The sequence below is a fragment of the Trichosurus vulpecula genome, chromosome 8 (genome assembly GCF_011100635.1).
Source record: "Trichosurus vulpecula isolate mTriVul1 chromosome 8, mTriVul1.pri, whole genome shotgun sequence".
Lineage (NCBI taxonomy): Eukaryota > Metazoa > Chordata > Mammalia > Diprotodontia > Phalangeridae > Trichosurus > Trichosurus vulpecula.
Window position 1 is genome coordinate 79,419,503 of NC_050580.1, and position 26,153 is coordinate 79,445,655.

At 38.1% G+C, this 26,153-nt stretch overlaps 1 protein-coding gene across 1 annotated transcript in view; it reads right to left on the minus strand.

Annotated features, from left to right (window-relative positions):
- Positions 1–26,153, minus strand: part of CC2D2B (coiled-coil and C2 domain containing 2B) — a 135,979-nt gene that overhangs the window by 22,822 nt on the left and 87,004 nt on the right. Inside the window, 9 exon segments of the mRNA XM_036736534.1 lie at positions 6,167–6,256; positions 8,338–8,541; positions 8,811–8,993; positions 11,285–11,383; positions 12,099–12,195; positions 17,024–17,156; positions 18,636–18,736; positions 23,633–23,803; positions 25,003–25,094. Coding sequence (XP_036592429.1) covers positions 6,167–6,256; positions 8,338–8,541; positions 8,811–8,993; positions 11,285–11,383; positions 12,099–12,195; positions 17,024–17,156; positions 18,636–18,736; positions 23,633–23,803; positions 25,003–25,094 — 1,170 coding nt within the window.

The following is a 26,153-nucleotide window of genomic DNA, read 5'->3' on the forward strand; positions in this document are numbered from 1 at the left end:
GATCAATTCTCTGCCGCTTGTGCTAATTTTGGCCTAACAATTAACAGCAAGAAAACATCAGCCATCACTGCACATATGTGGAACCATTGGCTACAGCAAATGGAGAAGTTTTGAATGCAGTGGATAAGTTCACTTGCCTTGGTAGTATACTTTTCAGGGATGTACACATTGATAACGAGGTTGATGCTGTTTTAACAACCCAGCTAGCAGCTTCTGTGGGGGTGTAAGATCTGCACCCCCACGGCCAGCACCCAGGAGGCTGCCAGCACCCAGGAGGCTGCTGGGATGCCAGGAAAGCACAGGTTCTTTTTATCTGCTTAAACAAGGAAAGTACAGTGAAGGGGTTGACCAGCTTACTTTAATCCAGCATTCAGTTAGCATACAGACAACATTCATTTAGTTCAGGGGAAAAAAACGCCAGCATTCAGTTAGCATTCAGTTAGTTCAGGGGAGCAAAGAGACAAGCATCAAGAGACATACTTCAGGGGAAAAAACCAGCACCCTGAGGTTCAGAACATTCATTTAGTTCAGGGGAAAAGAACCAGCACCCCGAACCTCAAAACCAAGATACAAACAAATTACAAATATCAACAGACAGACCCAATACAATTCATAGTTACCAACATCTGGGCTCTGCCCGAGAGCAAGGGCTGGCCCAGAGTCATGCTCCCCACCGCTGCTGCGCCAACCGGAAAAGGAAAGAGAGCTCTTCAAGCTGTCCTCTCCCCTCTTATAGAGTTTTCGACATCATCAAGCGCTGCCTGAATGATTGGCCCGATTGGTTCTTGAGTTGGCCCCTTCCCCTAGCGTAGACCAGGTTAACACCCAATAGGGCGTGGCTCTGGAGTTAACACCTCCCCTCAGCCAGCTCCATGACTCATCATACAGGAAGTTCTCTGCTCGCAGGCCATGAGTCTCTGGACTTCCTGCCCCGGAAGAGGTCACACAGGAAGTTCTCTGCTCCCAGGTATGGCCCAGCAAGGCTCAATGAGGTAAGCTGAGTCACTCAAAGAAAACAAAGGCCACTCTGGCTACAGACGCACATATTGCCAGAGCTAACTCAGTGTTTGAGAGGCTCCGGAGGAAAGTATGGGAGAGAAGGATTCGACTGGCTACCAAACAGAAAGTCTACAGAGCTATGGTACTGACCTCGTTGTATGCTTATGAAACCTGGACAGTCTACCAGTGCCATGCCGGGAAACTAAATCACTTCCATTTGAATTGTCTTAGGAAGATTCCGAAGATCACCTGGCAGGATAAAGTACCAGTCACTGAGGTCCTTACTTGAACTAAATGGTCAAGAATTCGAACTCTGCTTCAGAGAGTGCAACTCTGATGGGCTGGTCACATTGTTCGAATGCAAAACGTTTGCTTGCCAAAAAGACTGTTTTATGGAGAACTCATACTGGGCAAGCATTTGCATGGTGGTCAGAAGAAGCGATACAAGGACGCTCTTGAGGTCTCTCTTGAGAACTTTGGAATTGTGTGACATGGGAGACACTGGCACAGGACTGGTCAACATGGTGTGCCCATATCAGAAAAGGTGCTGTGCTCTATGAGCAAAGCAGAATTGAAACAGCTCAAAGGAAACATAAGATATACAAGTTCAAAGTATCCACCCAAATGTTCACACGAACTATTTGTGCTGGACCTATGGTAGAGCATTCTGAGCATGTATGGGTCTGATCAGCCACAGTCGGACACACTGAAACTTGACTCTAGCATAGTAATGTCATTTTGGTCCTCTTTAAGAATGAAGGACAATGACCAACCAACCATATGGTCTGATGGTGTTCCCTACTTTCTTCAATTTAAGTCTGAATTTTTCAATAAGAAATTCATGATCTAAGCCACAGTCAGCTCCAGGTCTTGTTTAAACTGTATAGAGCTTCTCCACCTTTGGCTGCAAAGTATATAATCAATCTGATTTCAATATTGACCATCTGGTGATGTTCATATGTAGATTCGCCTTTTGGGTTACTGAAAAAGACCAGTGAATTATCTTGACAAAATTATTACATTTTTGCCCTGCTTCATTTGCACTCTGAGTCAAACTTGCCTATTATTCCAATTATCTTTTGATTTCCTACTTTAGAATTCCAATCCCCTTCAATGAATCTGACATCTTTTTAAAAAAATGTTATTTGTAGAAGTTATTGTAGGTTTTCATAGAACTGATTAGCTTTGGCTTCTTTGTTATCAGTGGTTGCAGCATAGACTTGTATTACTGTGATGTTGGTTTGCCTTGATTTGAACAGTTGTCATTTTCATTTTTGACTTTATACTCCAGTACTGCATTTCTCACCTTTTTTCACTGACTCTACAGGCTACTCCATTTCTTCTAAGGAAGTCTTGCCCACAGTAGCATTTCTGTTCATTTAAGTTCACTGATACCCAAGATGTTGAGGTTTAATCTTTCCATCTCCTGTTTCACTACATCCAGCTTACTTGGTTCATAGATTTTACATTCTAGGTTCCTATGCAATGTTGATCTTTACAACATCAGACTTTTGTCACCAGATGCAACTGCAGCACCAGATACAACTGCAGCTGAGCCTCCTTTCAGCTTTGGCTCAGTCACCCATTAGTATTGGACCTCCTTGTAACTGTCCTCCAATCTTCTCCAGTAGTGTATTAGATACCTTCTGGCCTAAGGGGCTCATCTTCTGATGTTATCTGTCATTTTAGTACTGTCCACAGAGTTTTCTTGGCAGATATACTAAAATGGTTTGGTATTTCCTTCTCCAGGGGATAACCTTTTGTCAGAACTTCCTACTATGCCTGTCCATCTTGGGTAATCCTGCACAGCATAGCTCATATTTTCATAGTGCTATGCAAGCCCCTCCACCATGACAAGGCAATGATCCAGATGGGCTTAATTTGTACATGGTGGGTGTTTGACAAACGTTCATTTGAAATGGCAGCATGTCTGAAAGATGTGGGGGAGGGGGGTGCAGTATTCAGTAAAAACTTTATGTAGAATGTCTCTTTTGAGCATAGTTTTGAAAGAAACACATTTCATGCTGAAACGCACAATAGCACAATAGCACAACTCATCTGTGTCATGAACACAAACTGTAAGGTGCCTTGCAGCTCTAAACTATGAGCCTATGCTTTTCAAGGTTTGTTACTAGAAGTATGGGGCCAAGGCACTAATGTCCCCTCAGTATAACCAAATTTGTTTTTTTTAAAGGAATACCTTTACAAACCTAAAATTAAATCTCTGAGGTACCACCTCACATTTATCAGAGTGGCTAATATGACAAAAAAGGAAAATATTGGATGTCGGAGGGAATGTGCAGGAAAACTGGGTCACTAATGGTTGGTGGAGTTGTGAACTGATCCAACCATTCTGGAGAGCAATTTGGAACTATGACCAAAGGGCATACCCTTTGGTTCAGCAATACCACTGCTAAGTTTATATCTCAAAGACACCCCCAAAAAGGGAAAAGGACCTATTCGTACAAAAATATTTATGGTAGCTCTTTTTGTGTTGGCTAAGAATTCGAAATCAAAGGAATGCCCATCAATTGGGAAATGATTAAACAAGCTATGACATATGATTGTAATGGAATATTATTGTGCTATAAGAAATGACAAGCAAGATGATTTCAGAAAAACATGGACTTACATGACCTGATTCAAAGTTAAGTGAGCAGAACTAGAAGAACATTGTATACAGTAATGGCAATATTGTTCCATGAAGATTTGTAAATGACTTAGCTATTCTCACAAATACAATGATCCAAGAGAATCCCAAAGGACTAATTATGAAGCATACTATCTGCCTCCAGAGAAAGAACTGATATTGATTGAATAAAGACTGAAGTAAGCTATTTTCTACTTTCTTTCTTTTTTTCTTTTATTTGAGTCTTGTACAAAATCACTAATATGGGTTTGTTGATAATACACAAAAGGCTGACAATTTGTTTTATATCTTACAATGTTGCTGAAGTTATTTCTTCAATGAATTTTTATTTGATTTTCTAGAGTTCTCTAAATAAACCATTATATCATCTGCAAAAATCAGAAATTTTGTTTCCATTTTGCTTAGGTTTATTTCCTCTATTTTTCTTGTCTTATTGTTATAGTTAGTATTTCAAATGCTATATCAAATATTAATAGTTATAATGGACATCTTTGCTTTACCTTAATCAAATTGGAAAGGTCTCTAATTTATCTCCATTATACATAATGCTGCCTCTTGATTTTAGATAGATACTACTTATCATATTAAGGAAAAATCAACTAATTTCTATGTTTTCTAGTGTTTTTTTAAAAATATGAATGGATGTATAAAAAGCTTTAAAATAAAAAGCTATAAAAAGCTTTTTCTGCATCTACTGGTATAATCATTTGCTTTTTATTGTTCATTAATATGGCCTGTTTTGCTGATGGTATTCCTTTGAATCAATCTTACATTCCTTTTACAAATCCAACTTAGTCATATTGTATGTTGTTATATTCTCTTTGCTAGTCATATTGTATGTTGCTATATTCTCTTTGCTAATATTTTATTTAAATTTTTTTGCATCAATGTTCATTAGAGAAATTGGTCTGTAGTTTCCTTTCTTTCTCAGTTTTGTTTCTCTCTGGTTTAGATATCATGGCCATATTTGTATCATAGAGGAAATGTGGTATGACCTCTTTTCCTGTTAGTTTATGTAATATCATAATTATTCTTTGAATGCTTGATATTATTTACTTGTAAATCTTATCTTTTCCCTTTGGGAGCTAATTTATGGCTTGTTCAATTTCTTTTTTGAGATTAGGTTGTTTAACTTCTCTATTTCTTGTTCAATTAATCTGAATATTTTATAGTTTTGTGGATATTCATCCATTTCATTTAATTTGTTGGTTTTATTATCATATAAATGGATGAAACAGTTTCTAATAATTTCCACTCCTTTTCATTTGTTGTGAATTCTCCTTTTTTCATTTTTATACTGATAATTTGGTTTTCCTCTTTGGGTTTTTTAAAAAGTAAAATTAAGTCATGATTTATCTGTTTTGCTGCTTTTTTGAAAAATGGCTTCTAGTTTTATTCATTAATTAAATGATTATTTCACTTTCAGTTTTGTTGATATCTTACTTAATTTTCAGAATTTCTATTTTGGTGTTTAAATTTTTTTTAAAATTTGTTTCTTTTCTAGCTTAGTTGCTAAATTCTAATGTATCGTAATGCTTCTCTTCTATCTAACTTGGAAGGGCTTAGGAAAGATTACCCTGAACCAGATCTATTTGGGACATATTGGATTTGGATTCCTAGAGCTTGGAACCATACCACATGCTTGTAGTGTACCTCCACTAGAAATTGGCTCAGGTCTAAGAGAGACCTTCTAGGTTATCTGTGACCTTTATACCTATCTTGATATAGACTTTATTCTCCCAGTAAAATGTGTAAAAACTCTAGGGTCCAAATTCTGGTTTAGATGGGGAGTGTAGCCACATATCATCATTAGCATTTGTATCAGGCTTCAAAGATTAGCACAGAGCCTGGTGGTCACTGCCATAGTACAAAATTCCATGTAGTTATGCTAATCTCTGGATCATTGAAAATATTTATCTTACCGAAAAATTAATGAGCTACTATTGCCAGTTTGTCAAGTAGCTGTTAAGCTATTAAGCGACTTGGCAAACTGGCAATAGTAGCTCATTAATTTTTAGTTATGGATCTAGAAATTGACATCCATATAATAATTATATATTTTCACTGCACATAAAATGAAGTACAATAAAAATATCTCCTTTAAAAAGAATAACAAATAGTAAATATTATAAACCTTAGAGAAAAAAATGTGTGTATTTGATGAGACAGACAGAGAGACAGAAACAGAGAAGAGAGAGAGAGAGAAGAAAGAAGGTAGAGTGAAGCAGGATAGTGGATGGAATACTGAGCTTAGTTAGGAGTTAGGAAGTCCTAGGTTAAAATCCCACCTCTGACACTTACTAGCTGTATGACCAGTCACTTAACCTCTCACTGCCTTAGGCAACAGCCTAGAATTTATCTATTATGTCATAGAGGAGTTGTGATTTGCTTTGGTGGAAGGAGTCTCCTACGTTAACAAAAATCACAAATTCTTTACATACTTTCATATGAAATATATGCGAGTATATAAAAATCATGTTTATAAAAATTTTAATTATGAAATGTACTGCTTATTACCTCTGGTGACATCCAAATATCAAAACCATCATTTTCATTCAGTGTATCCGGTAAACAAGGAATTAAAGATACAAATCGAGCAATGATGTCCTACAAATACAATATTTCAAATATTATTATATAAATATATGTAACTGCAATTCCATACATTTTAAATAGGTCTGTTATAAAATCTTATATAATCTTAAATGTCTGTTATAAAAATGCAAAGATTTAATTTATTATGAATATATTAAGTCTGTTTTTCTATGTCATGGGTTAGAAAATGTGAGTATTAGCATACAGATTTATACCCACAAAGGGATGCCCTCTGGGTATCTCCTCCATTATGCAAATAAAGAGTAATGCTATATGAAACTGTTTCACTCTCATATTTCCTACATGCACAATGCCATTTCAAGATTTATCTGTCAATATATTGGCTTTAGGGACTGGCCCTTAGTTTAGTACTGAGAGGGAAATTTTCTATGCCATCTTGAAAGTGGTGTGGAAGCATGTTAGAACCTGTGGCCTTCCAGATTGCCCTGCAAGAAGCTAATTCTTAGTTCTAAGTAGGAATAAATAAAAATTCAATGGAAGAAATCTTTTCTGCTCTCTATTTTCCTGGAAGACATATGCATTGTATTCACTGTAGATTCTTAAAGTGAGGAGAGATTCTAAAAAACTTCTGGAAGATACCATCTTTACTCATTCCCTCCCCTTCCTCTTTTTTTATTCATTTCTCAATGTTATACAATATAGCTTCCAACATTCTCATTCAACTGAAACTGCTCCCTCCAAAGTTACTAATGACTTCTCAAATGTCGGGTCCAATAAACCTTCAACGTTTTTGACTTTTCTGAAGCCTTTGACACTGTTGATCACTCTTTCCTCCTTGACATTCTCTCTTCTCTGGGTTTTTGTGACACTGTCCTTGGTTCTCCTCTTACTTATGTGAACTCCTCAGTCTCCTTTGCTGAATCATCATCCATATCCTTTCCTCTGGCTGTGGATGTACCCCACAGCGCTGTCCTGAACTGTCTTCTTCTTCCTTTCAAATCTCTCACGGTGACCTTATCAGTTCACATGGAGTCTCATATATAAATATATATACAATACACACACACACACACACACACACACATATGACTCTCTTTTGAGCTCTCGTCCCATATTGCCAACTGTTATTTAGACATTTTGAACTGAATGTCCTATAAGCATCTCAACTAAAACTCATCTTTCTACCAAAATGAACCCCATTTCTGGACTTCCATGTTTCCTGCCAAGGGCACCACCAAGCTGGCTACCCAGGTTCACGACCTTGGAATCATCCTTGGTTTTTCATTTTCCTTCACCCAACATATCCAACAAGTTGCCAATTCTTGTTATACTTCCAGAACATGTATCCTATTTATCCACTTCTTTTTACTCACATAGCCAGCAAAATCACTAGGCCCTCCCTCATCTCCCCTCAACTATACTATTGCAATAGCCCTCTATTGGTGCTCCTACTTGTTTCTCTCCTCTCCAGTCCATCTCTCACACTGTTGCCAAGGCAATATGCCTGAAGCACAAGATCTGACCATGCCACGTTCCCACACAGTAAACTTGGGTGGCTCTTTGTTGCTGCTATGATCAGATACAAACTCTTCTGTTGGCATTTAAGGCCCTTTACAACCTGGTTCTAACCTACCTTTTCTAGAACTTTACATAATCTAGCCAAAACTAGCTTTCTTGCTGCTTCTAAAATGTCATTCCATCTTCTATCCCTGTTTTTTCAAGACTGTCCCTTATTCCTCAAAAACACTCCCTCCTCACTGATGTCTTTTAGACTCTCTAGCTTCCTTCAAAGCTCAGTTCAAGCACCACTTCATAAATGAAGCCTTCCTTATTCTCCTTGCTGCCAGGGCCTCTACCCTTGTGTTTATTTTGTATATAATTTGCACATATGTGTACATATTATTTCTGTTGATGGAATGCTCTTTGAGGAAAGGTACCTTTTTGTCACTTGTCACAATACAAAGCATGATGCCTGGCACATAGGGAACATTTAATAATTTTTTATTGCTTGTTTGATTGTAATAAAAAAATTCATGTCTCCTTGAGGATATGGCTATTATAGCAGCAAAGTTTTAGCTATAGTAGAAACTGAAACTATGAAAGTTTATGTATTTTAAAAATATAACACTTACAAGTGTTGCATTAGAATCACTGAGAAACAAATCCAGGAGTTGCTTAGGTGGATTTAGTGCCCTGATATATCTTGTTACTAAGATATTTGTCCCTTCATCATTGAAAACAGTTGTAATAATTCTTCTATTTGGAAACATCGCCTCACAATTTTTTCTGAAAATCTGTGCTCTCTGCAAAAGTGTTATATCTGGTTCATCTGTAAACTATAATCATATTTATAATGTAAGTATAATTTGAATTTTTCATGCCATATATTAATGACTTCCAACATTATTCTCAGAAGAAAATGTCAAAAGGCAAAAGCTTAAGCTAAAGTTATTATTTATTTATAAGATATAAAGTGAATTGCTGTATGTATAATTATGGTATGTGATTTTAATTATTTATTTATAAACAAATAATTTACATATCTCTTCCATCTTCTTTGAAGATATATATATATATATATATAAAATAACTTTGAAAAACCAACCTTATCAGATTCTGTATTACTGATGACAGATGATATTTGAGGCTCAATAGTAGCAAAAATGTTTAAAAAGGTACATTCTTTTAAATTCTTCCCGTTGTAATCTTCTTTAGGTGAGACATATGTCTTACTCCAAGTGTATCCAAGCAAAAGTGGTGGAATATTTACTTGAAAAGTTCCACTGATCTGAAAGAATGCCAAACAGACGCTCTAATGCATGATGCGATCAACTACTGTGCAAACCCAATTCTATCATTTGCATGAGGAGGAGCAGGCTTCCATATTTACACAGCAGCCCTAACAGTCTGTGCTTACTCCACTTGGAGAACTGCTTTCTCCCTCCTCACAGGAAGAACAACTTCTGAGAGCTGCTCTTCCCATATGTTCTCTTGGCTGCTGGCCTGATAATGACCTAGAGTAAAGAAAAAGTTTAAAAAAAAAGGAAGAGATGGGAAACTTGTGTAGTGGAAAGAGGACTACATCTGTATAGGAGTCCTGGGTATGTCTTTTATTAGCTCTGAGATTTGATTATGTTAAATCACCTAAGGACTCTGAGCTTCATTTCTTTATCTGTAAAATAAGGATCACAACATCTGTCTTGCCTTTCTCAAAAGGTTGTTGTGAGAACCAAACAAAAGAAAGCATGTGGAGGTGTTTTGCAAATGTTAAAGTACAATATAGATGCAAACTCTGTTAGCGTCCACTATGACACTCTTTGACTTAATAATCAGTTTGCTAAGAGATTACTTTGCTAGGTAGAAACAGCTCCGCTCATTTCCCTAGCTTCTCATTCTCAAGAAGACCACCACCAGTTTTTTATAACCACCTTCATTATGTATTTATAACAGAAAAAATACTTTACACATTCAGTCATTAATAATAGTTTCCCTCCAACAATAACAGGGAGTTAGGTGGCACAGTAGATAAGAGTGCTGGGCCTGAAGTCAGGAAGACTCATCTTCCTGAGTTCAAATTTGGCCTCAGACACTTACTAGCTATGTGACCCTGGGCAAGTCACTTAATCCTGTTTGCCTCAGTTTCCTCATTGGTAAAATGAGTTAGCAAAGAAAATGGCAAACCACTCTAGTACCCTTCCCAAGAAAACTCAAAATGGAGGCACAAAGAATGTGACACAATTTAACATGACTGAACATCAGTGGGGCTTTCCTCAGCTACTTCGAAACTGAGGCCTGGCCACACTACAAAATGCAGAAAAATGTTAGCATGACAAAGGGGAAGCAAGTAATAAGCACTGTCCTAGCCTTTTGGTGCTGGGCACTGTGGCATCAGCTCCAGCGAAGGATGACAGAGCTGCCACCTACAGTTTGTGGTGGGAGGCTCTCAAAGTCTTGATGCTCCAGGTCCTCCTCCCTGGAGTTTACAAAGGATGATAAAAAGTTGGAGTTAGAAGCTCTCTGAAAGATCATTTTTTTCTAACTCATTCATTTTACAGATGAGGAAACTGAGGGTCTGAGAAGGTAAGGAGTTTGCTTAAAGACACAGAAGTAGGAAGTGGCAAAGCCAGGATTCAATCTCAAATGTGAGAGACTATGAGGCCAAGAGGAAAAAAGAGAGACATAGGTATGCCCTATTAAAGATTTCCTTTCTATCATTTAAGACTTCTCCCCTGCTCCATACTTAGGAGCATCAAAAAGTACATTCTTAGGATGGTTGTACATCATGATGATTTGGGAGCTAGGAGTGCCGCAGTGGGACTGAAGAGAGTCTGGTTTCAAAGAGAATGCTTATAGAGCAAATTCTTGTGATTGTGGCAAATGTATAGAATTTTGGAAGGGAATGGATCAGATGGTCACCTTTTGGGAGTGAGGCTTCCAGGGACTGACTGGACAGTTCCTTAAGAGAGTGTAAGGGACAGCGTAAGGGAAACACTAAACCTGGGAATTTGGAAATGTCTGTTGTGCCAATGTTGTTTGGAACAGTAGCAAACACTTTAAGTCCTCAGAGTACAGTGTAGTCCCTTCTCCTTGTGTTCGTTCAATTCACAGAAGTGTGCAGTTAGATGGACAGTAACTCTGCATTCATTGGTACTAAAGGAGTTGTCAATAATAATCAGGCCAGCCAGAGAGGATGTACTAATCAATTAAAGTAACTGATGACTGGTCTGACACTGACTGCTATCTTAGCAAATAACACTTGTGGGAAGATGGAGAGGAAGCATAGATTAGAATTATTTTTGTGACTCCATTAGTGTTAAGTTTCTTAATATAGCCCTGAAATATATCCTTCAAAGGCCCATAGAGGAGAAAATTGTTCATCGATGGCTCTTATTTGTAAAAAAGCCAAATAATTCAAACTGTGTCCATCTACAGAACACATTCCTAAGCATGCTCCTGCCATCTCAGCCTCCCTCAAATCTATTGTTCAGAGAAGTGAAGTGAAAAAAAAAGGAAAAAAGGAAGATGTATTTTTCTTAAGTTACATTTGGCATTTTTAGTCTAGTAATATTTTGTTAATACCTTTGGTTGTTGCAGAAGAGCAGAGAAAGGGAAAATAACTGATCCAAGCCAATTTTTTCTTAAATATGAGTGACCACTACAGCCCTTGAGACAATGATCCTAATAAGAAAAATAATTATGATTTATTGTACATTCATTTATATAATATTGAAATATATAATTCACTAGCCCAGCCAATAATTGCAAACAATTAAAAAATACATTACATTTAGTTATGGCATATATCTTTCAGTGGATTATTTAGTATGTGATCTATTGCTGAGTATTTGTGAAAGCTTGCTTATTCCCTACTATAATCCTTATTGAGGATGCACTCAATTTGTGTAGGGATAACTCCCACAAAGATTTTGTACAGTTGGAAGAGAGGCATTAAAGTATTACAGTATTACTTTTAATATTCAATCTAGAATGGTGAATAAGCCTGCATCTCCTTGCTTTCTTAATGGTGTCTTGAGCTCCTGAATCTTTGCTACATGAATGTTGAACCCAAAAGTGGAGGTGGACTTGCTTTGCTACCTCCAGATACATACAGCTTTAGCCTGCTTGGGAGCCTGCTTTCAGGTGAACTCGCTCTAGGCCTTTTGCCAGTAAACAGTAAGTGAAGAGGTGGAAGTAAACACCAAAGATGGAAGGAAGAAAAATTATTGGGGTGAGAGAACACCAGGAAGGGAGGCACAGAGAGGAGATAACAGGGAAAGGGATGCTTTAGGAAAGACATAGGGCCAATGATACACCAAAAATAATCTGATAATTAAGATTGCTTTCCTTGGAAATTATCTTAAAATGTATTAATAGTATTAGTAGTATACTTTACCTCATGTTTTTCAATCACAGTTTCATCAAAGATGTTGACATATATATTATCTTTTATTTTAGATAAGTTTGAGAAGCTGTAATCATGTCCTGGTGAACTAAAAGAAAGAATGGAATGTTTTAACTGTTTTTTCCTCTTAGACATGCCTTTTTTTCTGAAGAGAATCATTCATAATGAACTATGCAGGTATTCATATTCCTTCATTGCAGGCAATATGGTAGTAGAGTAAACCACTCGGTTCTTAAAGCTTAACAGGAAACAGAAGCTGTCATTTTCAGTTTTTGGCATCTTCTTTTATGTCATGCAACATTCTTTGTATGAAAAAAGTAACTGGATTAAAAAAAGCTAAGCAGAAGAGCTGTGGCCATGTGTGTATACTGCAACCAAACTGACTATAGTATGATACACTGCCTGTTCTCCACTGATCATGGCTACACTTTGCTACCTTTGTGCCAGTATCAGTAAGGCAAGATTCATGACCTCAAAGATGACCATGAACATGCCTGTATAGTTTGGAATCACAAAATATAAGAGATTCTCTTTTTTGTTGTTGTTGTTGGTTTTTTTTTTTGAAGGGGGAAGGCAGGGCAATTAGGGTTAAGTGACTTGCCCAAGGTCACACAGCTAGTAAGTGTGTCAAGTGTCTGAGGCTGGATTTGAACTCAGGTCCTACTGACTCCAGGGCTGGTGCTCTACTCACTGTGCCACCTAGCTGCCCCAGTATAAGAGATTCTCTAGGTAGAAGGCAGAGGAAGTATAACTTTTATTTAGACACCAGAAGATCAAACCCCAAGACCGATAACCCTAATTCAACATAGCAGTAACTATATTCCAAAACCAGTAAGTCCACCTCAATGTAACAACAAGGAAATTACAACACAGTATTACAGCAAGTCATCCTGTAACCTTCCCCGCTACTGGAGCCTTCCCGTAAACACTCACAAATCCCAACTGTCTGTTTGCCTGCATTCTCTCCCTCCTCAGTTTTCTGGTCTCTGAAGCTCCATGGTTTCCACTCTCCACTCCACACTCTCTCTGCAGTTCCATTGCCTCAGATTTCTTATTCTTTCTCCTTGGGCTGAATTTTGAATTCTGACCTTACCTTCTGGGTATATATATACTCTTTTTAGGGCCCAAGGGCATCATGCACAATCAGTGAAAGGGTGTAGGCTTGGGGCTTAGTAGTAAGTAAAGAGTATAGGGCTAGGGCTCAGCACCTAGTAAGTAAAGGGTGCAGGCCTGCCTACAAACCTCTAATCAAGCTTCTGTTAACTGGCCCCACCTAAGGCCTATTGAATAGGTAGGAAGGGTCTTTAAGGGACTACACACAAGGGTGTAGGCCTGCCTCTAATCAAGCCTCCCTTAACTGGTCCCACCTGAGGCCTACTGAAAGGGTGGGAAAGATCTTTAATCACTGACTAGCATCACAGAGCCCTAGTCCTAGAATAGTATCCTCTTTTCATCAATCTCTGCCTGTTGACATTCTATCCATCTTTCAAGCTCAAATGGCAACTCCTCCAACAGCCTTCTCAGATTCCCATGCCAGAAATGATCTCTACCTCATCTGATCTCATGGCATATTTTACTCATCTGACAAAAATCCTAGTGCCTAAACATTGCCCTTTTAACTATTTGAATTATTATTATTTTGTCCAGGTGCTAGTGGTGTGATGCTGATTTGGAAAAAGAGAGAGAAAAGTAACAACTGTCTGTGACAATAACTCATCGCACACGTGTGCGCGCGCGCACACACACACACCCCGCGCCTCCAATAATTTAGCTTCTGATGATTGCCATTTTTTCCACCCTTGGACAGACTAGGAGAGTGAATGCTAATAGTGAAGGAGAAGCCTCAGGAGAGGATAGGCATGAACACAATCTTCATTCAGGGGCACTGGCCTCAAGTTCTCTGTTTCCTTTTTTTTTGTCCTCAAGAAAAACTTCCTATTTCCCATTTAGGAGTGGAGAAAGGGATGTGAAGCAGCTGAACTATACCTCCCTCTCAGCCAGGTGGGTGAGCTACTCTGGGAGTCAGATACTGGGCTGTTAGCAGCAGCCAAAGCCATCGTCTGCAGTGTAAGGTATCAGTGTGTGAAGAGCTGAAATCGTTGGGGATCAACATGCAGAGAAATGAGACTGGGCTAGTGCCTGAGATCTGGTAGCTTTTGAAATACTCATCAATTAGTGAGGAGGGAATACTGTTTCTCATACTACTCCTACCTTGTTTTTACTATCTTTGTCTATAGGGGTCTAGCAACTCTCCTTTATTTTGTTGTATTTACAATCTCATTCTGGAAATGAGGTCTCAGATATGAAACTCCTTCCTTTGATCTTTTCAATGACCCATGAAGTGCTATAGGACTGTCTCTTAGGCACCCTGGAAAGAAGAGCTAAGAGGGCAGATGGGATCAAGTTTCTGGGAGGTTCCCCATGTGGGAAGCACATATCAATTTCCCTTGGATGAGATTTGACAACAGATTGGATATGGGGTGGGGGAGGGAAGAAGTGAGAGTGAGGAGTCAAGGATGATACCTAGGTTGTGAGACTGGATTAAAATGGAACAGTTTGGGGGGAAAGATAATGAGTTCAGTTTTGGACATGTTGAGTTTAAAATGCCTATTTCCAAAAGGCAGTTGAATATGTAAGACTGGAGGTCAGCAGAGAGGTTATGGCTAGGTAAGCAGATGTGAGAATCATCTGCATAGGGAAGATAACTGAGTCCCTGGGAGCTGATGACTTCACCAAATGAAATAGTATACAGAAAGAAGGGTAGAGGGCTTAGGACAGAGCCTTGGAAGAAGTCTGAAAAGTGGTCAGACAGGCAGGAGGAGAATTAGGATAGGGTACTGTTATGGAAACCCACTTACAAAAGAGTTTCAAGGAGAAAAGGGTGATCAACCAGTGCTAAAGTCAAGAAGGATAAGAATTGATAAAAGGCCATTAGATTTTACAATTAAGAGATCACTTGAGGAACTGGGAATAGAGTTTTTGAGAGAGTTCCAATATGCATTTTAAAGTCACCTATTATCAGGGCAGTTGTTGCGGAAGAGAGGAAGACTGTGAGTCAGGCACTGAACTCACTGAGGAAGGAAGGAGGGTGTCATAGTCATTGGTAGATATCAGTTACCAGAATTCTGATCAGTGATAAATATGGATTGAATGAACCCTCAAAGGAGAGATTACTGAGTGATGGTGGTAGACGAAAAGTCTCAAAGTGGCAGTAGGGGGTAAAGAGTATTTTATTTCTCCCACCATGACAAGTGAATCAGGTGCAATCAGGAGGCTTACTCAGGAATTACAGCTGCAATTGGGTGTCAAAATTGAGACCATCAGAACTAGAAATGTCAGTTTGATTCATTCCATTGTGTCTCTCACATCTGTTCCCTAGTCTTTATTCACACTGTTATCATCTTAGGTGGGGGATGTATGGGGCATTTGGGAGGACTAGCACCTCTAATGAGAATTTGCTGAGCTCTTTTCAGGGCTGCTTATCCACCTTTGGTGTCCACTGGGACTTAAAAATGCTAAGCATTAGAGCTGTGGCCATGTATATACACTGCCAAGGTTTGGCATTTAAATTTTATCATTTAAAAATGAAACACCTTATCTCCATATCCATTCCTAGTACTGTTTTTGTCCATTGTCTGTCAATTTTACCTCCACATCTCTCCCCACCGTTCCCTATTCTCTACCCACACAGTCACACCACAAGTCCTCCTTGCCTCTTGCCCTTATCTTTCTCATAGTCTTCTAGTTGGCCTCCCTGGTTCTAGACTCTCACCTCTCAAATCCATTTTCCATTTAGCTGACAAAACTATGACTCAAAGGAAGCCTTATTCATCCACTTCCTACCCAAACCTTCAGTGGCTAAAATACTGCCAGATATCTAGAGCTTTCCAGTCTGGCTCCCACCTACCTTTCCAGCCCTATTTTGTATTACTCCTTTTCAGGCACTCATGCTAATATATATTTCCTAAACTCAATATTCCATCTCTCTTTTCCATGCCATCTCACACCCCCATGCCAACTCTCTCACTTCCTGGGCCTCCCTCCTCAGAATTTTTGTTTTTCTTTAAGGTTTAACTCAGGTACCACTTTCATAATAGATCTCTCATTTCCCCAGATGTTCATGCTCATTCCCTGCACAAATTACCTTGCATATACATATTTTGAGAGTGGGAAGAAAGCTACAGCATCAGGAAGGCTTAGGTTTGAATTCCACCTCCAAGGCATACTGGCTTTGTGACCACTCAATCTCCCAATGCCTTAGGTAACTCCTTAAAATAATAAACTGGGTGAACAGTTGCTGACCAGCTTTGGTAAAAGGAATTTTCTCACCTAGAGCTCCCTATTCCAACAAAATCACAAATTAAGACCTCTTTCCCCCCTGCCACACCCCCAAATATGTTATGTCCGTGGTAGAATGTAACCTTCTTAAAGGCAGGGTCTGTCTCAGTGCTCCTTGTATCCTTAGCATTTAAGGCAGTTGTGTTGCATTTATTGTATTGTATTATAATTTCTGTCCCTTAGGTAGGAAGGAAAAGGGAAGGAACACACATTTATTAAGTGACTACTATGTCCCAGTCACTGTGTTAAGCATTTTACAAATAACATCTAGGACATGGGTAAGTAATCAGGAGTATATGTTTGTTTGAAAAGCTCAAGCTATTAATTGCACTTTTAATTAACAATACTTTTTTTCTATTATGTCTTTACACTAAAAAAATTGTAAAAATCACATCCAAAGTTACTAGAGAAAGCTCAGTTTAAAAAATGAAGTATATCAATTTGCAAGACAATTAAACATAGCCTAATGAAATATTTTTCATTTTCAACAAATGGTATATGGTATTGATTTTGTTTTGACTGAGGTGTGAGGGTGGGTGAAGTAGGCCTGGTATTAGGAAAGATGGATTCAAACTTACCTAAAATCTACTACAATTTCTTCATTCCAACATGGATGACATCCATCGGCAGTATCAGTTTGATAAACAGTGTGCTGAAAAGAAACTTCTACAAAGGGGCGTACAGCATCCTAAAACACATAACAAACATTGACTAGATTTTGTAAGATTTTTAAGGAAGCTATTTTGGATTATATAATTGCAAAGGCAATATGGCAAGAAAACTAGTCACTTGGTTACTGGGGGCAACCTGCTAACATGTTTTGCTAGGACTGCCCTCATTGCCTGTACTTCACCACCCACTTACTTTTCAACCTCTTGTAATCTGGCTTCTAACTCTATTGTTTCATTAAAGCTTCTCTCTCAAAGATTTCCTAAGATTTCTTAACTTATAAATCTGTTATTACTTCCTCAGTCTCATTCATTTGATGTCCTTGTAGTTTTTGATACTGTCAATCACGTCTCCCTCCCCAGACTTTTTTTAAGTTGCCTTTCTATCTATCTGACTCATCCTTCTCTTTTCCTTGATAGATCATCATCTAAGCTATTTCTGAGCTCTTTCCTAGGTCCACATCTTTCAACACATACTTTCATTCACTGATCTATTCTCTTGAAAAAGAGTTTCTACACAGATGACTATTAAAGATATTTATCCAGTCCCAAAATCTTTCAACATCAACATCACTGAATGTCTGCTGAATATCTCTACATTGATTTCCTGTAACTCAAATTCAGTCTCCAAAATGAAAGCTGTGATCTTCCCCCTTTAGTCCAACTCTTCTCCAAACTGCTGAGTCATTATGGCTATTTGTTACCTAAGTTCAATATGTTGGAGTCATACTTGAGTCTTTCCTCCCCTTCATTTCCAATTAGTTTCCAAATTTTTTATTGTATCTCCATAATAGCTTTTGTATCTGACCTCTTTCACCTACTCATTGTGGCACAACAATACATCAGGCCCTCATCACCTCTTTCCTGGACTCTTCTAATGGCCTCCTAATTACTCGTCCTGCTTCCAGTCTCTGACCTCTTCAATTCATCTTCTATTCCCTGAAAAAATTATCTTCTTAAGGTACTAGAACCTCCCTACTCAAAAGTTTAGAGTGGGTCATTATAGGATAAAACATAAACCCCTATGTCAGTCTGGCATTTAAGTAAATTTCCACCCTAATTTTCCAGCCTTACCTCATATTACTTCTCTTTATAAACTCCCTGTTCTGGCTAAATTGTACCACTAGTTATTTCCCAAAATCAATATTCAGTCTCCTATATTAGTACATCTCCCACAGAGAATGTATTTCCATCTCATCCTCTCAAAAATCTTGCCTTTCCTTCAAGACTCAACTCATTTATCTCCTATGCAAAACATTTCCTGATTTCTCCCTCTTTGGATGACCTTAAATATATTTATCTGCGCACATATTTTACCCCATTCTCCCCTCACCCCCTCATTTAAACTCCTTCAGTGTTAAGCCTATTTTATTTTTATCTTTATATCCCTAAAATCTAGTGCAAAGCCTTGCACATAGGAGTCCAGTAAATGTCTGTTGAACTGAACTTGCTAGCTGCTTAAACAACCAACATTTTCTATAGTAATGTTTTCTACATTACCTGTTCCTGAGATATTCAGTACTTATCTCATTTAAGAGCTCCACTGTGGCAACTGACTTGTTTGATTCTTTATGTCTGACCCGAGATATAGAAGACAGCAAGTATGTGGGTATATCCAAGGTCCTTTAGGGGGAAAAAAGTGAAGATACATAGATTTTGAGTAATTTTTAGCATGAAGAAATTGTTAGGTTCCTATTTATGCTTTCAGAGATATAGGAGAGAATTAGCTATAGCTGTTCACAAATGATCAAGCAGCCAGGAGGTACAGCAGATAGAGAGTAGAACCTGTGGTCAGGAAAACTTGCTTCAGACATTCACTAGCTATGTGACTGGGAGCCACCTCCACTTATCCTGATCTATGTCTTGCCGCTGAACGCAGATGGCTCCAGAGGAGAAAGTGAAGCTGGTGACTTTGCCCAGCCCTCCCTCACTTAAATCCAATTCACTTGCAAGTCACGGCATCATCTTCCTGATGTCATGGTCCTCTTTGAGAATGAAGGACAAACCATAACCTGTGAGTAGTCTTAGCTGCTCTGCTGTGGACTCAATTGGCCAGTTCTTGTTAAGCAACTCAGCTCCTCCTATCCTCTTGACACACTAGGTATCACGCCCTTACCTGAGAATACTCTGCTCAAAGGAAAGTATATTTTGAAGGCTGAAACCTAGATATCTTGGGGTTTACTGGCTAGATTTCTTTTTTAATGACCATGCCTTAAACCCAATTCACGCTGGCTCTCATTGATTGGCCAACAACAGGTCCCTACCCAAGTACCACTTAACGGTTATTGTTTGAGCCCCGTGGCCCAGAGTGAACGTAAATAGAAATTGTTTCTCTTTTGGCCAGAAAACCTGAGAGTCTTCCCCTGTCAGTTTGATTTTTTTTTCGGACTAAAGGGGCCATCCCTTGGCTCATTTCTTAAACAGCCCTAATCACTGATCAAAGTGAGTCTCAGTCGAAGTGAGAACTTGGAAAGACCTTAGTTTCAAAAGGACACGGTCTCCCACTGCATCCTGGACCATCTCCAGTTGTCTTGATCTGGCCACTGGACCCAGATGGCTCCAGCAGAAAGAGTGAGGCTGGTGACTTTGCACAGCCCTCTGTCACTTAAATCCAATTCACTTGCAAGTCATGGCATCATCTTCCCAATGTCATGGTCCTCTTCAAGAATGAAGGACAAACCACAACCACAACTGTGTGACCAAGTCACTTAACCTCTCTGTTATCTCAGTTTTCTTATCTGTAAATTAAGTATAATAACAGTACCCACTTCCCAGGGCATTGTGAGCATCAAATGAGTTAACATATGTAAAGTACTTTGCAAACTAAGCAGTAGATAAATGCAAGCAATGATGATCTTAAAGAGTATTTTTCTGAATTCATTTTTCTTTTCTATTTTAAATGAACAGAATTGGATAATCTGAGGTTGTTGCTATAGAACCTCTCCCCGCCAAATCCAACACCTTTATACTATGACTCGGAACAGTACCAGAATATTTAACTGAGATACTATTGTTCTAAAGCCAAACTCAGTCCCTCTTATTGCTAACTTCCTAGGAATGAGGAAGAGGTCTCAGGCCCTATGGAGCTGGCTTAGCCTATACATTTTCTACTACCCTACTTCCTAAAGCCCGTTTCGCTTTTAACTCCCTTAAGTTACTCAAACTTCGATTTTCTTTGTTGTTGTTATTCAGTAGTGTCCAACCATTCATGACTCCATGGACCATGGGGGTACCAGGCCTTTCTATCCTCTGCTATCTCCCAAGCAACATAACATTGCTGCCATGACTCTATCTGTCCATCTCATCCTTTACCCCCCTTTCCTTTTGTCTTCAATCTTTCCCAGTATCAGGGTCCTTTTCCAACAAGTCCTGTCTTCTCATTATATGACCAAAGTATTCAAGCTTCAGCTTCAGTATTTGACCTTCCAGTGAATAGTCTGAATTAGTTTCTTTAAGTATTGACTGATTTGATCTCCTTGCTGTCCAAGGGACTATCAAAAGTCTTCTCTAGCACCACAATTTGAAAGCATTGGTTATGTGGTGCTCAACTTTCCTTATGGTCCAACTTTCACAACTCTACATTACTACTGGAAAAACCATAGTTTTGACCACATGGACCTTTGTCATCAAAGTGTTATCTCTGCTTTTTAGTATGCTGTCCAGATTTGCCATAGCTTTCCTTCCAAGGAGTGGGTTTCTTTTTAACTTCATGGTTGTAGTTGCTGTCTGTGGTCATCTTGGAGCCCAAGAATATAAAACCTGACATTGCTTCAATTTCTTCTCCCTCTATTTGACAAGAAGTGATGGAACTAGTTGCCGAGATCTTAAGTTTTTTTCTCAAGCCAGCTCTCATACTCTCATCTTTCACCCTCATCAAGAGGTTTCTTAATTCTTCTTCACTTTCAGAATGGTATTGTTTGCATAGCTGAGATTGTGGATATTTCTTCCATCAGTTTAATTCTGGCTTTTTATTAATCCAGCCTGGCATTTTGCATGATGTCTTCTGTATATAAGTTAAATAAAGGTAACAATATTGGTTGGTAGTTGTCCTTCATTCTCAAAGAGGACCAAAATGACATATCTTTCCCTTTCTCCTTTCCTTTTTGCTTTCTTTCCTCAGCTATTTGTAAAGCCTCATCAGCCATTTTCCTTTCTTGCTCTTCTTTTTCTTTGGAATGTTTTTTGTTGCTGTCTCCTGTACAATATTATAAATCTTTGCCCATAGTTCTTCCAATACTGCATCTATCAGATCTAATCTCCTAAATCTATTCATCATTTCTACTTCATATTCATAATTATTTAGGCCATAGTTATATGGTGTAATGGTTTTTCCTACTTTCTTCAATTTAAGTCTGAATTCTGCAATAAGAAGCTCATGATCTGAGCCACAGTCAACTCTAGTTCTTGTTTAAACTGACTATATAGAGCTTCTCTACCTTTGGCTGAAAAGTATATAATCAGTCTGATTTTGATATTGACCATCTGGTGATGTCCATGTGTAAAGTTGCCTTTTGGGTTGTTGAAAAAGAGTGCTATGACCAGACAGTTATCTTGACAAAATTCTATTAGTCTCTGCTCTGCTTCATTTTGTACTTCAAGGCCAAACTTGACTATTATTCTAGATATTTTTTTTATTTCCTACTTAACATTCCAATTCCTTATGAGGAATGTGACATCTTCTTTTGGCATTATTTCTGGAAGATATTTTAGGTCTTGATGGAACTGATCAAGTTTGCCCTCTTTGGCATCAGTGGTTGGAGAAAAGACTTGTATTATTGTGATGTTGAATAGTTTGGCCTGGATTCGAACAGGTATCATTCTGTCATTTTTGAGATTATACCCCAATACTACTTTTCTCACCCTTTTATTGATTCTGAGGGCTCTCCATTTCCTCTAAGGGATTCTGGCCTACAATAGTATATATAGTGATCACTTGAATTAAATTCACCCATTCCCATCCTTTTAAGTTCAATGACACCCAGAAATTTGATGTTTAATCTTTCTGTCTCCTGTTTGACCAGATCCAGCTTACCTTGGTTCACAGATCTTAAATTCCAGGTTCAATTTTCTCATCTGCCCTCAATTTCTGTAGATATTCCAGGTTCTAAGCCTACTTTGCCATTATTACTCTATTCTTACATAATGGCCCTCAACTATATTGGTGTTCCATGCCTTCTTGCCTAATTTTTAGCCAGACTCCCATGAATTCTGAATAAGCAGAAAGTATCTAAGGATGAAGCAGGCAGTAAGCAAAGCATAGTGGAACGTGGGAACAGATATGAGAAGCCCAGATTACTACAGTTAGGAAAACAGATTATTGATTCTATTGTCAATTTTTTCCAGCAATCTGAATTTTATTTCTAATAATTAAAGATATTTAGAAAATCAAACATAGGGATGTATCTACTGTATATAAAACTTATTATCCAGAGCAAAGGCTAGCTTGTATTGTACAAAGGACCTTGTGCTTATGATCAAAATAGTTACCTTGGTACATTAGTATACCTCCTAGGGTAATAGCACATCAAAGAGGAAGACTACTGAACCATGCAGGACAAGGGAACAGGCGGGGTCATTTATGTCTTCTAATTGCTAGCATTTCCACTCACACAAAGAGGCTGCCTGCAGCTAATTTAAATGAGAGAAATGTAGTCTTTTATACCATATATGAGATTATCTTACATATGCACTACATACATAGTGTATATTTGAACCTGTTGTTCAACATTTACAATCTAGGAATGAGAAAAAGATGAACCCAAGTAAGATTTCAGGGCCCAGAAGAAAAGCGAGGCTATGGCTATCTTGGTGACTACTGTCTAAGATTTAAGCCTAAGATTCCTTATCCACATATCAGGTCACATCACTTCTATGCTCAGCAATTGTCACCAGTTCTTTATTGCCTAAAAAGTAAAAATCAAACTTCTTTGGCTGACATTCAAGGCCTTCACAATCTGGTGCCCTGCTACCTTTCCAGCTTTATCTCATACAACTCATTACCATATACTCAGTACTCCTATTAAACTAGACTTATCTCTGCCCACTACCCTTTCCTTTTGCTCCCCGCAACAACCTCTACTCTTACTATTTTTTATGCCTGGGATGAGATTTCTCACTCTCTTTGCCTGTTGAATTCCTACTATCCTTTAATGCTAAAATTAAATTCCAGCCCTCTTATGAGGCCTTGCCTGATTTCCCAAGCTGATAATGGGGTGGCCTTTTTTTCTTTAGGCCGTACATAGTATGCTGCTTTATACCTCTCTAGGGTATTGGCCCTACATTTTGTGTGACAGTGACCTGTCTGTATTCTCTACCTAGACTGTAGGTATCAAAAGAATAGAGACTGTGGGCCATCTACATTTCATGACTGAATCAAAAGTTTTTCTGGTCCAGAATTTTTCTCATTCATTTTTCCCATGTTACATGAAGCAGTGATTGAATGCTGGTTATCAACAGCACCAAGTCAATGCAGAGTTCTCTGCAACCTCTCCACCCCCAGCAGCCATAGGCAGGCCTCACCGGCTCACAGCAGGCTTCCTTGATGGGATGTTATAAGCTCTCAGGATTCTGACCAGAAGGTGAATGTCTCCATCACCAATCGTTTGTGCTGCTACTTTCTTCCTTTCCCTTCTCTGAGGCTTTAAATTTCTTCGTCGTTCTACAAGCTTGCAAATGGCGTGTTTCAGCTGGCTAAGGAATTTGCAACAATCAGCCATGTGTGCAACATCTGCCACATTTTAAAAACTACATTTATTTTTACTTTGTTATTCATTATAAATGGAAGTCTTATTTTGAGCCCAATTCTCCCTACTTTTGGAAAAAATTGTAGATTATTCTCAACCCAATGATGACTTCCCTTCGTGAATAAGTCTATATGATGTGACAATGTTTCTCCCCAACGGGTTGAAGGAACAGCTTTACATGTATCTTTGGGACATGTTTCCTTTGATACAAAGTGAAGAAGGGCAGGGTGATTTAAGTAAAACATTATGTTACTTTTATATGTGATAAGAATTAGCCAGTTAAAGAGTGCTAGATTTTAATCAGAGCTCAAATCCCTACTCTGTCACTTAGCTGTGTGACCTTGGGTAAGTCATAAACCTCTTTGGGTTCAGCAAAATGAAGGAGGAAGGCACAGAATAAATTCCTTTCCATCTCTAAATTATGATTCAATGTGCTATGTAGCTCTTAAAGTAGAAGTTGTTAACTATTCGTGCTGCTATAGAAAATTAGAAATAGTAATAAACTTCAACCTCCTAAGTCATCTCTATGTTAGCAAGACAGATTAAGAATACTAATACAGCAAATTTGAGGCACTGTCTTCTCTGTCTGTTGACTTGTCAGACTAGAGAGGGTTTTGACAACCACATTCCTGTTCTTAGCCCCTAATCATACTTCTAAACTGTTACTGTCAGGACAAGTGAAAACATGGTTAGTTATAGCCAAAGTGCCCTACTGTGAATCTGAGCACCCTTGTTCACTCTAATGATATTTAGATTTGATGTGGGGGATTCACAAGGTACATACAGGCTTCTACAATGGCATTACACAACAGTAACTTTTAAAACAGCACTCCAAAGCCGGGCCCAAATATTTCTCCCTGTTTTAAAAATCTGTCAAATAAATTGGCAATATTAAGAAGAAAAACATGTTTTAGCCTAAAAAATACAGCTGAGGCGAAAACAGGTGTTATATACACATGTCCATGAAATAAAGTGGCTATATGTTAATTTGTAAAATGTATTCTTTAATCACCAGTACCTGACTAATCATTCTCATTCTGAAACTATACATTTTGAATTTTGATTCAAAATATGTTTATAAAGTTGAGATCTATTTAGGGGTATCTAAAAAGTGGCTCCCACATTTGAATTATTTTTAGTACATACCTTGCAGATACAATTTCTTCATAATCAGTTACAACATCTGATAAGTTAAATTTGTTAACTTTGACAATTTTTTTCATTACCCATTTCCTCATCTGAAAAAAGATGTTTCTGTTTTAGACTTTATTGAAATGGATATGCGACATATTTTAAATAAGGCCTATATATGTATAATTCCACTGACACCAGTATTTTTTTTCTTTTAATTTTATATAGGTAGTAGGTGAGGAAGGGGAAGAGGTCTTTGAAAATCAAGTAACTAGCTACCGTTGTTGTTGTTATTGTTGGCAACTCTCAAAGACACAGTACAGAGAAAGTACCAATCTGCATTAGTACAAAACATATTTCCATATTAGTCATATTTCATTAGTCATTAGTCAAAAGAAAATAGAGGCTAAAAACACACACAAAATAAAGTGAAAAATAGTATACTTTGATCTGCATTTAGACTCTCTCAGTTCTTTCTCTGGAATTGGATAGCATTTTTCATAATGAGTACCTTGGAATTGTCTTGGATAACTGTATTGCTGAGAAAAGCTAAGTCATTCACAGTTGATCATCAAACAACATTGCTGTTACTGTGTACAATGTTCTGGTTCTGCTTACTTCACTCTGTATCAGTTCATCTAAGTCCTTCAAGGATTTTCTGAAATCACCCTGTTCATCATATCTTATAGCACAATAGTATTCCATCACAATCATATAACACAACTTGTTCAGCCATCCCCAAATTGATGGACATCCCCTGAGGGCTCTTTATGGCACAGAACTATCGCTCCATGAGAAGAAATAGTCAATGGAGAAACAATATGCAAAAACTGTGTGTGTGTGTATCTTATATGTACCTAGTTCATCTATAGAGACAGATCCAGATAGAGATAGATCAAGCCATCTCTATCTGGATCTATCTCTATCTTTATGGCATAGAACTATCAATTCTAAAGTCACGAGAAAAAACGATCAATTGACAAACATTTATTAAGTGCTTACTATATGTCAAGCACTGTGCTAAATTCTAGGGAATACAAAGAAAAAGATGTGGTCTGTGATTTCAAAGAGGTCACATTCTAATGGGGGAGTCAACATGCAAAATATACACACACATATATACATACATACATGTATATATATAGTATGTACCTAGTTTATTTAGA